The sequence below is a fragment of the Sturnus vulgaris genome, chromosome 1 (genome assembly GCF_052056855.1).
Source record: "Sturnus vulgaris isolate bStuVul1 chromosome 1, bStuVul1.hap1, whole genome shotgun sequence".
Classification (NCBI taxonomy): Eukaryota; Metazoa; Chordata; class Aves; order Passeriformes; family Sturnidae; genus Sturnus; species Sturnus vulgaris.
The window spans coordinates 134,823,220-134,838,643 of NC_142243.1; the positions used below are offsets into that span (position 1 = coordinate 134,823,220).

The following is a 15,424-nucleotide window of genomic DNA, read 5'->3' on the forward strand; positions in this document are numbered from 1 at the left end:
AAGATTTGGACAACCAGCAGAAACTCATCCAAGGAGTCAGGATGGAGAGTCAACCGATTAAGAATTTGTATTTGGCAGCAGAAGCAGTCTCTTCTGGCTGTTACCAACACAATTTCAATGTTGTTCCTATTTATTTGAAAAACATAGGATTAGCTAAGAATCTCCTAGCACCAAATTCCCCCAAAAACGTCAGGAAGAAGAAAGGAGATAATACTGATCCACATGTAAGGCAATGGTAACAACACTGGAGCTGGCCCAGCATTGCAACACCAAACAACCTGGCTTGGAGGTCACTAACCTGTGTAAAGGGTGGCATGGCCCTTTGCTGCTCCTGACAATAAGGACAGTATGTGAGGCTGGGTCACCCAGCTCAAGAGGCTACTCCTGCCTTTCTGCGTGCTGGCTGCATAACCAAAATAAGTCTTCCTCCCAGACTGAAATAGCTGTAAGCTAGGAGGGACTTTCTCATATTTATGCTTTCTTTGAATACTATGTTTCCAGGTAGGAACTTGGATAAGTTCCAAATAAGTAAATTCAAAATGCAAGTGAAATAACCTTCAAATGCTCCATGTCAGCTGACTGACATAACAGAACTAGGCTTTTTAGTCACATTTTAGAACTAATAGCCATAACCTGCACCCAAGCAAGATCCTCTTTCTCCCCACCTCCATTCAGACAAATAGCAAAGAGGCCATGTCCATTGCTGTCTGCAACACGTGCCACTGTGAAAGTGACCATTGCACTGCATTTGGTCATCTTTACATCCAAAAACGCAGCTCCAAATCCCCCTCCTTCCCGCTGCTCATTGCTACTGGCAAAGCTTACTGCTGCAGCTCAGCTGGAGTCTGGGGGTCTGTAGGTATGGCTCATTTCACACATCTCAGATGTCAATTTTCAGTAGGGAACAGAAGGCTGAAATTCTACAATCTAACTAAAAGAAAGTCACAATTGTCTAATAATCAGAGGGTTTTTGAGAGGTTTTTTGAGTTTTTTGCCTTGCATTCCATGATTCTGGGATGTAGTGATTTAATTAGGGAAGACAATGCTCCCCACTGGGCTTGCAAAGCAAATATTGCCACATGTCCCTCAGAGTCAAGAATCAGGTGGAGCAGGCACAGCAGTGACTAAGGAGGTCAACTCACAACAAAAGGCAGAATACCACAGTCATCACAGTAAAACTTCAATGCTCATGCAACCACTGCACCACAAAAGATCAGTATTTGTCACTCTGTTGAGGTGCTGTCAGACAAAAAGAAATGTTCCATTCGTGTTCAGTACATGGTTCAGTTTCTTTAGCTGCCAGATGGTCTTTCTGTGGTCCGCTGAGTTCCACCGTGTCACAGTGGAGGTCTGTTTTCAGACATGGCTATCACTGCCTTGTAAACTTATAGCTTAGTAAAGTGACTCTCCTCCCTCCCTCGTTTTATACTGCAAATGCCACAGAGCTTGTGCAAAGCCTTTCCCTCCTAAGAAAAGCAGGCATGTCAGTCAGGGCACTTACAGGGCGAGCAGACTCATAAACAAATGGCACTTCTTTTCTGCCTGTGGTTATGGGGGTTTGAGAACAAATGAAAGATGAAAAAAACAGGGACAATCTCAGCTTTCATTAGACATCCAGTTAGAAAATGCCAGCCACAGACTGACAGGAACCAAGCATCATGAGACTGGCTACCTTGCTGACATGGGGGAGGTAAGAGCAAAGTGTGTTTAGAAGGGTCCCTCTTCTGCAATGCTCTCTCTCAGTCAGTGTTTCTGTGAAATTGAGGCTGTACTCAGATCATTTGGATTAATATCCAGAAATGAATGCAGCCTTTATTAATTTGTTTAAATCCATTTTCCATTTAATTCTTAAAAACTCGGTGATGTTCTGCAATAGTCCTTTTCAAGTATTTAGTGAGCATGATGTGCAAAGCTATTTTTACTTACTTTAAAAATGTTTGCTATCTGGCCACAGTCAACAGAAGTGACAGTAGAAATGCCAACACAGAAGGGTCTCAGCCACCTTTGGAAAGAAAAACAGGTCTTATCTATTGACCTTAAACTAACACATTAAGATTCCAGGATTTTCCAATCTGTCTGGAACAAAAGGAAATAGTCAACAAGAATGTACGTTTGAATCTGGCCCCAGGGACAGAGGGAAACCTTTCAGTAAGTATTAAGTTCAGACTAAAGTTCCACCTTCAGTATCATAGATGGTTGTGTCCTCAAGTTCAAAGTGAATCCACCATATCCACCATGCCAATAAAACTACTGACTTTGGTCCCTTAACTTCCTTTAGACCCTATTCAGTATTTCATTAACACTTGTAGATTTAGTAGTTTTGGAGCAGTTCCACTTCTTCCATAGGTGACAATGCATCTCAGATGCAGTGTTGTGCCTGCAGGACAGAGTGCCACATGTCCCCAGCAGTGCTAGCTCACTGCAGTGGCGGTGGGGCAGCCAACAGGGACCAGGCAGGGGATGCTGGCTGAGAACATGGCTTCTTAGGCAGCAGCTTCCTACACTGAGTCAGTCAGGAGGATGGCAATAATTTCCCCATTCCGTCACAGTTCAGGTCACCACAAACCCCAAGCAGGGTGTGTTGTCAAACACTGCAGTTGCCATGCACCTGTACCCACGCTGTGTTTTTACACAGCACCTTCTCATATTCCTTAAATAACGTGGTACCACGTGTACCTATAAAACAAGTCCTGTCTCTCACACAGTCTCAGTCAGAAACTGTAACCACCAAACCCAAGGTTAAGTTTAGCTTTTGAAACATTGCCCTAGGGTAATATGAATCACTCATTCATCTCCCCACTCCAACAGGCAATTCTTTCACGTTTCCTTATGCTCCCAGCCCAGCCCCACCTCAGCACTGGTCTTGTGCTCTCTACAGTCCAAGAAATGTCCATAAGGCAGTGTAAACAAAGTGTTTTGTATTTGTTTGGTGTATTACCAGTGCATCCCAAAATGTGCTCTTATCTGACACATCACAAGCTCATTTTCTGCAAAAATGACATACCTGATTTCTTTTGACGTATCTTTTGCCTCAGATTACACCAGTGATAGTGTGTCCACAGCAATTTTTTCTGTATTTACTGCTGGGAAAGGCAAAAATATTAGGTCAGTAACAGCAACTGCTTATATGTCTGTGGAGCACAGTGTACCCTTAGGAAAAAAAAAAAAAACAGATGGAAGTATTTTAGCCATATTAGCAAAATGCTTGGGCTGAGCCTACTAGCCCTAATTAAAGGAGCAGTTATATGAGACCAGTGAGAGCTGTGTCCTTATGAAGTTATATTGCTTTGCTGTTTATCTCCAGTATCTCTTCATAAACCTTGCTGTGTTTTTTAATGAGAAAATGCAACTTAGAAAAGTGACTAGCAATTTTTCCAAGGTACAGATAAGATCAGAGATTGATAAATGAGTAATGAGACTGCCTATAACCCTTTTTTCTTAGCCAAGTGACTTAGAAGGTGAGAACAATCTATAAAAGCGTGGAAATCCTCTAAATATATCTCCACTTAATTTGTTCCAAAGCAGCATAAGGGAAAAATATTTAATTTAAGAACAAGAAACAAAAGTAATTAATATTTTTACGAATTTGCTGTAGATGTTTCCATATGTTTATAGCCCCCACTAGCTACCCAGGATAGAGCAGAGCTGGTGAAAACATACAGACATCACTTGAATGCACTTCCAGAGCAGCAGCTCAGTATTCCTTGTAATGTTACTGAGGAATATGAGTTACTTTTGTTCTCCTAAGAGTGAGTGGGAAATTAAAATAGAGAAGTTTTGTGGTTTATCCAAGTCCTGGGAAACGTGGTGGGGCATCCAACTCAAAAATTTTAACGTGGTGGTTTCCTAGTCCTGTGTCCTGCCAGCCCTTGCCCCAGACATTAAAAACCAGTCTAATTAGAGCTCCCCAGTGAGTGGTTCGCCAGCAGAGCCCTGAGAGGAGGCGGCTGTCACAAACTAACACAACAGCTACACTGCCACGGGGAAGCAGGAAAGCTGCCTCTCTGGACACGAAACACCGCAGCTACTGGGAAATGGACAGATCGCCACTGCCTTTGCAAAGCCTCCTCCCTGCTGTGTGCAGTCTCTCTCCTGCGTGAGCTGGGAAGAGGGAAGGGGAAGAGCTGGAGGGACCGGGTTGAGAGGAGCAGCATGTCCCCTGGCCAGGAGAGCAGCCTGTTGTCCGTAATTCCGTGTGGATTCAGCGTCCCCTGGGATGTCACCGGACACGCAGTGACGCCTGCTGGGACACAGAGCCCTGACCTAGGGCATCGCAGGAAAGAGGAGCGGGAGGCAGTCACCCAGGAGAGGAAAGCAAGAGCACACACCACCCAAGAAAAGGCGAGCCGGGAAACCATTTGTAGCATCAGTGAAACATGGATCGTCTGAAGCATCTCCGGGGGGCTGAGGGTGCTGTGGGTCCCCGCACACTGCTGTGGGAGTGTCCCCAGAGATGTGGAGTCTTTGGCCACACAATGCACCAGCCTTGGTGGGATATGGTGGGGTGATCACTACACCCCAGGCAGGAAAGCTGAGCTCTTGGAGACCTGGCCAGTGGCACACACAAGGACTTATTCGCCCCAGTCCATATCTGCACTCAGTTTCCGGGGGTCTTAAAGGGCTGATCTTTAATAGTGGGGGCTCCTTGTAAAGAGGGCTCACGTGTGACTGTACGTGGAAGTTATGACCTCTATCCCCTCCCAAGGCTTTGAGGAACAAGCTGGAGGTGATGCATAGTGCTGGAGTGCTCAGGGCTCTGACAGGGCTGAGGGAAGCAAGTGAGGAATCTTCATCTTCCTGCACACCCTAACCCTACAGAGCACTGACAGCAGTCCATTTCCAGGACCTGGGCTTCAGATGCGTGGGACCACGAGTGAGAGCTGGCAGGAGCCGATGTGGGTTATCCCGACATAAAGCACCTGTCTCGCAGCATCTGTGCTCTGCACAGCCGGCCCTGCTCGGGGCCGGGTCAGGTACGCAGGGATTGCCACCATCAGCCTTCTCCCCGAGAAACTCGGCATCGCCCTGGGCTCAGCAACAGAGGGGAGATTTCTCCCCAGCCGCATGCAGCGTGGGCAGAGACACTGCCATTGCTGACCGTGACTATTCCATGTGCTAGCACGGAAAGTCTACCCACCAAGAGCAGCAGCACGGGGAGGTCAGCCCTCCGCCCGCCCTGCTCGAGGTGCAGCCGTTCACAATTATCCCTCCCGAAATGGCTGGCAGGGCTGTGTGCGGGGGTCGGGGGTTCCCAGCCGGCGGCTGACGGGGCGGCGAGCAGCTTCAATACACAGCTCCGCTCCCCTCACGACAAAATGCTCTGACGAGTGTCCCCGTCTTTCCTACTGTCAGTCTCCGCAGGGACCCTGCCCAGGCGCCACAGCGAGGGCCCGCTGGCCATGGGCGGGCGGGGCAGCTCGCCCGGTGCCTTCCCGGCGGGGTGAGGGGAGAACGGCGGGCGGGCCCCTCGGCACCGGGTCCGCGGGTGCTCGGAGCCACTGCGCCCGTGGGTGGGCGTCCCCCGTCCCCCTCAGGAGCTTGTGCCGCTCGGAACCGGCGTGAAGCAGGATCGCGGTGGGGAGGAAACCCGAGTTTGCGGCGCCGCTGCTGCCGATGCGCGGGGGCAAGGGCGAGAGAGCGAGCGGAGGCACCTTCGGCACACCGGCTTCGCCGGGCCGCCCCTCCGCAGCCCCCGGCCGCCACCCACCCGCCCCGATCGCTGCCGGAGGTCGGCCGGGGGGAGGTGGGAGCGGCGGGGGCGGGCGGCAGCCGCGGGGGTCGTCGCCATGACGAGCGGGCGTGCCGCCGCCTCCCGCGGCTGAGCGGGGCGGCCGCTGTCCCTTCAGCACCGCGCGGCCGGCGGGGCCGTGCTACCCTGCCCTGCCCTGCCCTGCCCTGCCCTGCCCTGCCCTGCCCTGCCCTGCCCTGTCCGGCCCGGCATCGGCACCCCTCTGGCACCGGCATCCCCCGGCACCGGCATTCCTCGGCACCCCAGCATCCCCCGGCACCAGCACTGCTCCGGCACTGGTACCCTCCGGCACCGGTACCCTCCAGTACCGGCATCCCCTGGCACCAGCACTGCTCCGATACCCCTCCGACACCGGCATTGCCCGCACCAGCACCCCTCCGGCACCAGCACCCCTCTGGCACCAGCACCCCTCTGGCACCAGCATCACCCCGGCACCAGCAGCCCCCCAGCACCGGCAGCCCCGGGCAGCGAGGCGAGCCCTGGCGGCCCCCGCGGGCGGCGGCGATGGCGGGCGGGGGCCGGGGGCAGCAGCGGGGCCGCGGCCGCTGAGGCAGCAGGTAGGGCGGGCACGGAGAGCGCGGAGAGCCGCGGAGCCGGGCGGGAGGGGCGGGATCCCCGCGGGTCGGAGCGGGGCTCCGGCCCCCGAGGCGCGGAGAGGGACGAGAGCCCGGGCGGCAGCGGGGGCTCCTTGCGCAGCGGGGCCGGGAGGGAATGAAAGGTCCGCGCAAGCCCCGGTGGCACAAAGGCCGTGAGTAACGGGGGGGTGGTGGGAGCAACAGCTGCAGCGCAGGTGAAGGGCGAGGGGAGGGACAGGAGCCTGCAGAGGGAACAAAGGAGCCTCCCTCAAGGTCTTCAGTGGGAGAAAAAAAAAGGGGGGAAAGGAGAAAAACGGGGGCAGAGGAAAAAAAGGGAGGGAAAGTGAGTGAACAGGGGGGAAAGAGAGGAAAGGGGAAAAGGAGGGAGAGGGAATGGAGAGAAAGAAGGGAAGAAGGAGAAAAAGAAAGAGCAAGCACCAGTAGGTGAACATGCTGTAGATTTGTTCATTCTGCCAACTTTCTGTGTAATTTTATCCTAGGTTTTCATTCCCTACCCACATTTGGAAGGAGCTCACTATGACAGGGCAGAGTCTGAGGGCTTTATCTGAACCGAATTTTGAAGACAATGAGATCAGCATCAACGTTGGAGGCTTTAAGAAAAAGATGAGATCCAACACATTATTAAGGTTCCCCGAGACCAGGCTGGGCAAATTGCTGAGCTGCCACTCAAAGGAGTCGATACTGGAGCTTTGTGATGACTATGATGACACCAAGAATGAATTTTATTTTGACAGGAACCCCGAGCTCTTTCCTTACGTGCTACATTTTTATAACACTGGCAAGCTCCATGTGATGGGCGAACTCTGTGTGTTTTCTTTCAGTCAGGAGATTGAATACTGGGGAATCAATGAATTCTTTATAGACTCCTGCTGCAGTTATAGCTATCATGGGAGGAAAATGGAGCCAGACCAAGAGAAATGGGAGGAACAAAGTGACCAGGAAAGTACGACATCTTCTTTTGATGAGATTTTGGCATTCTACAATGATGCCTCTAAATTTGACAAACAGCCCTTTGGAAACATCAGGAGGCAGCTCTGGCTTGCTTTGGATAATCCTGGGTACTCAGTTTTAAGCCGCATCTTCAGTGTCCTTTCAATAGTGGTGGTGCTGGGCTCCATTGTGACCATGTGCCTGAACAGCCTCCCAGACTTCCAGATTGTTGACAGCAACGGGAACCCCGAGGAAGACCCTCGCTTTGAAATCGTGGAACATTTTGGTATTGCATGGTTCACTTTTGAACTGGTGGCAAGATTTGCAGTAGCTCCTGACTTTTTAAAATTTTTCAAGCATGCCCTGAATTTGATTGACCTAATGTCTATCCTTCCATTTTATATTACATTAATTGTCAACTTGGTGGTGGAAAGTAGTCCGACTTTAGCAAATTTAGGCAGAGTTGCACAGGTCCTGAGACTCATGAGGATCTTCCGCATATTAAAGCTTGCTAGACACTCCACAGGTCTCAGGTCTCTCGGAGCCACCCTGAAGTACAGCTACAGAGAGGTGGGGCTTCTTTTACTCTACCTCTCTGTTGGCATCTCCATTTTCTCAGTAGTGGCTTACACCATTGAGAAAGAAGATAATGAGGGGTTAGCCACCATCCCTGCTTGTTGGTGGTGGGCTACTGTTAGCATGACCACAGTTGGCTACGGGGATGTGGTGCCAGGGAGCACTGCTGGCAAGTTGACGGCATCTGCATGCATCCTAGCTGGTATCCTAGTGGTAGTGCTTCCCATTACACTGATCTTTAATAAATTCTCCCACTTCTATAGGCGTCAGAAGCAGTTAGAAAGTGCCATGAGAAGCTGCGATTTTGGTGATGGCATGAAAGAAGTTCCATCTGTCAATTTAAGGGACTACTATGCTTATAAAGTTAAATCCCTTATGGCTAGTCTGACCAATATGAGCAGGAGTACCCCCAGTGAGCTGAGCCTGAATGATTCACTGCATTAGTGTACAAGTCTGACAGCAGTTTGCATGAGAACTATCAAGAGCTATGTTTATAAATGTTTTCCTATTTGTTTTGGGTTTTTTTTCTCCCTAGAAGATAGTGTTGCTGACACTGCACTTTGCACTTGAGAAACTAAAGACATTTCTATTTCAAGTTAACAGTTTGCACATTTTCATCCTGTTGCATTTAGGGTACTAAGTGCTGACTTTTTCATACAAATGTTACCACTTCCATGACTTTAGTGCTAGCGGTATAGTGATGATCTGTTACTTTGTGCATTTTCTCATCTGGGCAGAGAAATGAATGTATCCAAGTGGAATAAAAATTCTCAGCTGTGAGAGGAGTAATGAAAAAATCACATATCACCTATACTGGTATACTAGTATAGGATTTCCCATGCATTTTACAATGGTTTGAAACAGCCACCTGTGAGTCACTGATACAGGAACACTTTTACCTATATTGCTGACCAGTAATTCTGATCATCACTTGCCTGAAAACACCTGTAAGTTTGCTTACTCTTATGTATGTGTGTTAAAATCTGGGTGTTCTTGTTTTGAAATGTTATGTATAGTAATATTTTTCAGAATCTCTTGGGCATAAACCTTCCTCTGTTTCCAATCTTAGACCAATACTGAGTCCTCTGAAGAAGGCCATCTCTCATTTTCAGGTAGCTGTATATTCAGACTACATTTCCACAAGTGACTCTAGGTATGGAGGCCTATATAGAGCTCTCAAGATCCCATTTCCAGAAGGAATCTGCTCACAGCTTGGTCCCAGTGCAGCTGCAAATGTATTGTATCAGTCCATCAAAATGGTTTTGAGATTAGCCACATGAAGATGTGGGCTTTAAACAATTAGAAGCGCCAATGAAAAACTTGGATTTGATTAATGAAGTGAAATATTCCCACATGATCCGTACAGGCAGCATTTTAGGAATTGACATTCATATACTGCAAAAAGACTAATTATAAAGATGCCATATGTGATGCTGAGATATAAAAACTAATTTTATCAGTAAAGCTTGAAAGCAGGTGTTGATGACAGACAATTCCATTAAAATTTCTGCCAAGGAATCTCTAAGCATAAAACCATTTTCACTCTGAAAGAAAATCTCAATTTACAGCTAAGGGAGAGTATAAAGGCCTAAGAAGGGAACAGATAAAGAGCTTAATACTGCACTATCTGTGGGTAGATCCTCCTACCTACTTCTGTGATGTAGTCAATTTAAATCCTTTCAAGGGCTGGCATGTACTTGTTTAAAAAAAACCATGAGAGAACAGATCATATGCGATTTCAGGAGTAATAATGAATCTGCATACAGTTGTTTTTTGAGTGCTCAGTCTCCTCCCTTACACAATTGTACAGAGATCAAACATTTGTAGTCAACAAGTAGAAGCCACTGCTTTGCCCTTTTTACTTCTGTGCTAGAAAACAAACTACTGGCACTCAGAGGGCAGAACAGTATTTCTCTTCAGATCCTACTGCTTTTCCATCCCATTCATTACATATAACGTTCCAATTAATTTTTTTATTAGTTTTACTTGTGAAGACTAGAGAGGTACAGAAATTAAACTCAAGCTAGTTAGAAGAGAAATTAAAATACTAAAGCTGAAATTGTCTTGTTTGGAAGACTATGTTTTTAAACCTTGACAAAGGGTGGCTCAACCAACAAATAAAGCAGATGCAGTACGAATAGGTAATTGCCTCATTTAGGCTACTAGAGGTTGCAGCTTGGTCTGGATCTTTTGATGCTGTATCAGGTCCACCTAAAAAACAGAAAGCTGAGCACCCAGGATCAGATTTCTGTTTGCCCAGTGATCTATGACAGAATACACATTGTGAAATAACTTACCCTCCACCCCACTTCTGTTGAACACTCTCCCCTCACATCAGTTAGCAGCTGATTTAGGCCTTGAAGTGTGAGGGGGAAAGGTCCTTTCCAACCTTTCCAATTTTTAACACAGCCTGCACAAGTTATAAGTCAATTGGCAAGCCATTGCTTGCTGCCCCTGAAATTGAAAGTGCCATATACATGGTCCTGAAGGTAGACCTAAATAACCTGAATTTGGTGTCCAAACTTGAAACATTTTGCTAAGGTTTACACTTCTGGATAGGGCTGGTTCAGTTCCCAGGCATAAATTCAATACTTGTGTCCCTGATTCATACTGCACACGTGTAAATTATGACACACCCACAAACGGCCACCTAACACAGGGAGCAGTGTGAGGTCACCTGTTGAACTGAAATGCCGAGAAAGAAACACAGGGAGGAAGAGGTGGGTGTGAGCACATACCCTCCATCCAGGTTACATGCTGCAAGGGTGGCAAATTCTCTCACTGATGCAAAGGACACTGCAAACTGTGTCTGTGGGTCGGGGCTTTTGAGGAACTCAGCTGCAAGCAGTGATTTTATCTCAGTTTCATAAACCATAGATTTACAGAGCTGAAAACCAGGGACTTTCAGAGCAGTTATTTGGTGAGACCTGTAGACTTGCCAAAGAGCCACAAATTCCCTCAGCTGTTGCTAGTTTAACATTGCAAAGGTTGGATTTAACTTTGCAACACATCATTTCAATAACCTATAGCTTCTCTTATGTTCTAGATTTATTATTATTTGTAGGGCTGATGCTCTGTCATTTCTGCAAATATTGACTGGAACATGTCCAAATTGCGTTTTACTAAAGAAAATGAAATACCCAAGGAATTCCAACTTTTATTGTACTGGTTGAAAGGAATTTTCATTATTGCATTTTTATATAAGTGCTTTTGATCAAAGACACTAAATAAATAAAGTACTGAAATTTAAGATGTTCTTATTATCATGGCAATTACTTCACACAGTGCACAGGAATTCCTTTCATAAACTTAACTAACTCCATGTTAAAAGTAGTCACATTTTTGCTCCCCCTCTCCTCCTGAAGACCATTCCAGAGCTGTGCTGCTCTTCAACTTTTTGCACAACTTTTAGTATAATTTTATTAATGGCTGCTTTATACCAGTATTTTTTTTTCTTTTGCCAACACTGTTCTTTAGCTTAAATATTTCATTTTCCTCTTAGTGTATTTATAGACAGCAACCATATGGCCTTGAATACGTATTTTCACAGGTTTATACCTCTCAACTTCCTTTTAGTTTTCTTTTTACAAGTCCTGTTCCCCTTACCATGCTAGGGGATATAGCCCTTTTTTTTGCATTACTTCTGCTTAGATTTATTACGTTGAGCAATGGACAGTATTGTACAGCAGTTTTAGTACTTGCTTATGACTAACAGAATTTTTCACTGAGCAGAGTAACAATTTAATGATTTAAGTAATGTTGCTGTCTTAGCTGCCCCAAAATATCTAGGTAAGGAAAAACAAGGCACACTTTTCCTGACATTTTATGAAGTAATGTCTATTCTAGGGCTCAGTGCAAGTAAGTGCTGAGAAAACTTATCTCTCATTAAATAAAAGCTACAGGAAAGTGTTTACATTACACTTTGAACAAAAAATGCAATCTCTCCGAAGCCTCACAGGGGAGAAGAGGTGGGGTATTTTTTGCATAGTCAGTATTTAAGCCAGAATTCCTCACTCCCTGTTGTGTGAGAGCAGGGAATCTGCCCTTTCATAACACACTGGGTCAGAACTGAAGGATGAGAGGACTAATTGACCACTTTCTTCAGAAATGGAAAATTTCCATGGTCAGAAATCTCCTTCATATGGATGTGCAGTTTTCTGAAGAACATTGCCTCGGCCTGTGCTCCTCCTGCCTGTCACAGTCACTTTTGTGAGACCAGTGAAAATGCTGTGCCCACTCTCTTCCGTCTGAGAGCTTTGTATTATTTAAATGAGAATTGTGGTAATATTTCAAATGAGGTAATTTGCTTTATTGCCAGGAATAAACTGTTAGAGAATCTGGATTTCTAGTACAAATCTAGGCTATTAGTAGAGTCAGAGATGCCCTTGAGAAGCAATATGTTACATTATGTTCCTGAGATGTAAAATCTATATATAGATTGTGATTAAGCTTTTTATGTATGTTCAGATTTTGTATTATTGCCTGGTTTATTACTCACTTACTTTCATCAGTTGCTAATTCTCTCTTTCCCTGCAGACTTTCCATTTTGAAAACAGACTGGTTTTTCCTCTTCTGTTATATAGAGCATGGGCTACTCCACATTGCAAACTTAAAAAAAAACAACTTTGCATTTAGTTTTCCAAATTTAAACCTCCAGTATTTGTACCTTTTTGTACAGAACTTTACAAGATTGCAGGGAACTACTGTATCTGGGGCTCTTTGTACTGTGTGTCTTGTCCTAGTAGTGTGTAACACACTCAAGAACTCAGTTTTGTGCCCCAAAATGGAAATTAAATGCATTAAAAATTGTCTTTCACCAGGGATGTAGAACTGATTTAAGTTTCAGGACATTCTGAGTATATATTATAATCAAAGAGAAACCTGGGCCTCATTGTGAAGATAAGATTTTTCTAAACATGCACATCAGGCTAGATTTCTATTCTTAGAAATGCTCTTAATTGGTGATTGTGGTGAGGAACCCACATTTTTCAGTTGAACAAACAGTACAAGCTTCTTGTTCTGTACCTGACAGATTAGGGACTAAACAACATACCACCAGCATTTGGAGGCACTAAATCAACTTGACATGACCTTTCATCTCTTCCAAAATAACCCCATCCCTTGAGGCCCCAGCTGTGCACATATAAGCAGCAGAAAGCCCTTGGAGTAACTGCTCCTGCTGTGCTGGTTATCTATTTCCTCCCACAATACTCCTGACTTTAATCTACCTTTGATGGTGCTTTCAAACAACATTCAACTCAAGGCACCACTCATATCCCTTCTTGGAGTGTTGTGCCAGAACTAGTCTTGTCTCATTATGTTATTCTTATTTTCTTTTCCAATTTATGCACCTGGCTTCCCATTAAGTTACACCAGAAATTAATTTGATCTCTTGATCTCCTGTAACTAACTTTCAACTTGCACACTATTCAGACAGGGTAAAAGAATGTTCCCATGTGAACATTCTGAAGCATCTTTTACGGATTCTGCCTTTCTCCTTAAAAAAAAAAAAAAAAAAAAAAAAAAGATTATACTTTTCATCTGAGAATGATTTACAGGGTTAAAAATAGAGCAATGGGTAATACATTATTCAAAGCAAGAGTTCTACAGAGCAATCATTGAAGCTGCTAAGAAACATAACTCTCATTAAAGATTGTGGATTTCTTCACCTCTCAGATATAAAATTATGGGTTGTCAAGTGGAGGAAGCAACCTCCAAACCGTCTAGAAAGTGTTTCCCAAGATCATATGACACTGCTGGCAAAGGTCTGGCTCTGGAATTTATTTGCCCTGCTAGAAATGAGGATGGAGAATCATCTCACAGGTGTTGGGACTCACACTGACCTCCCACTGCAGAAATTTGTTTGCCTGACATTGCCTCACCCTTTACACACAACCCTAAATCATGCAGGTCCTCACTTGGATAAACACATGAATTTGCCTTAAGAGGCAGTGGCACAAATCCAGCATTTCAGCTTCACAGAAGTGCAAAGAAACATCAGCACTTCCTACTCTTTGCTTTTTTTCTTTAAGTGTATTAATGGATTCTGGCTTCTCACAAATCCCTGTTCACATACAAACAGGGCTAGGTTTTTCAGGTATTGGATAAAGACTGCTATAAATCTGACAATTTCTTCTATAGATGTAAAGCATCCTAAGAGCTGCCCACTTTCAGATGCATGGTCCAACATCTGCTTGCTGTCACCCAGTGTGCAGGTGTTCTGTGTGGTGCAAAAGTCTGTGTAGCTTTGAGCAGACTATTCCACTGATGACAGTGTTGATTTTCAAAGAAAACTTTTAATCTTACTTGGAAGATGAGTGGTACTCACACAGCAGCACAGTTTGCTTGCCAGCAGCTGCTGTACTGCCCATGCCAAGTCCTGTACCTCCTGCTTCACCCTCTCTACCTGCCGTGGCCTGCCATGGCTATTCCTTGCAGTCTCCATGACTATGAGGAAAGGTGATGTGGTGGGGTTGTAACACAACAAAATGAGGATTCGGAGTTCTTGACTTAGGAACATCAATCCCACCAATTTCAGTGGAAATTATCCTTTCAAATTACTATGCTGTTTTTGAAATTCATGTTCTGTCTCATTCTGTGAAATGTTCTGAATACTGACACCCTACCACAGCTCCCTTAAGGACCATCCATTTGATTATCATTAGGTAAATTCTAATTTATTTCTATTGTATCAGTGCCTAGGCCTGTCAGACTATGGGCTACCAGCTCTCTATGTTAAGTTTTCCAAGTATGGCAAAAGATAACATGTCAAAATTGTGATTTACTTTTGGGAAAAATCTACTCTATGCTATTTCTTTCTTCTTTCCGTACCAAGGCACACCTTCCTACTGCCACCGTTAGCATGATCATTTTTTAACATTTTGATCCCTTCCTATAGAAGGAAGAAGCTCTGGATGTATTTTTCTTTGGTGAGCTGGTTCTCAGCATTCCCTGTGGGAGCATGCTCTAAAGAAGACAGCTGAAACCAGGGAAGAGGCTGATGTCACTTGCAAGCACTTTCCAGAGGAGTGGCTTATCCCCATCCTACTTTCTTTATGTGTCTCACCCTCTCTTGCACGGTCAGCAGAGAGGCAAGGCAGGCCCCACAACAGGGACATCACAACCGGCCAAAGTTGGGATGCAGCTCCTTCTCCAAACCTTCCTTACTCAGCCTGGCAAGTGAACTACCAGGTCTGGAAGTTGATTTTTGCAAGGGCCAGCTCAGCTGCAGTATTGGAAATGCTTTATAAATACAGGGAAATTTTGCTTAAGCTTTTGATGGCAAAAGTGCTTGGGCCTTTCTTACATGCTGGTGAGTGCAGACTCACTCCTGGCCCTACATTCCCCAAACTGGAACTGTACTGGTGCTCTCCCCAGTGCTACCAGGGCAGTGCTGGAGAGCACAAAGGACTCTGCTTCATGTGCATAGTAACACAGCACTGGCCCATCCACCAGCACACAAAAATACAAATATGCTTCCTCACACTCTGCAGGAGCCCCAGAGCACCAAACCAATTTTAACATGCTAGGAAAGGAACAGAGGTGGCAGGTGTTTCTAGGTGCATTTGATTTC

The 15,424-nt window shown here is 45.6% G+C and overlaps 1 protein-coding gene across 2 annotated transcripts; it reads left to right on the top strand.

The window, feature by feature from the left end:
* Positions 1-6,008: 6,008 nt before the first annotated feature.
* On the top strand, positions 6,009-8,631 carry KCNS2 (potassium voltage-gated channel modifier subfamily S member 2). 2 transcript variants are annotated; one of them, XM_014879764.2, is made up of 2 exons: positions 6,009-6,306; positions 6,825-8,631. In XM_014879764.2, the coding sequence occupies exon 2, from the start codon at positions 6,862-6,864 to the stop codon at positions 8,293-8,295; it is 1,434 nt and encodes a 477-aa protein (XP_014735250.1). In that variant the 5' UTR covers positions 6,009-6,306; positions 6,825-6,861; the 3' UTR covers positions 8,296-8,631. The 2 variants fall into 2 exon arrangements, with proteins under 2 accessions (XP_014735250.1, XP_088033783.1); XM_088177657.1 differs by lacking the exon at positions 6,009-6,306 and adding an exon at positions 6,395-6,497.
* The last annotated feature ends 6,793 nt before the right edge of the window (positions 8,632-15,424 follow it).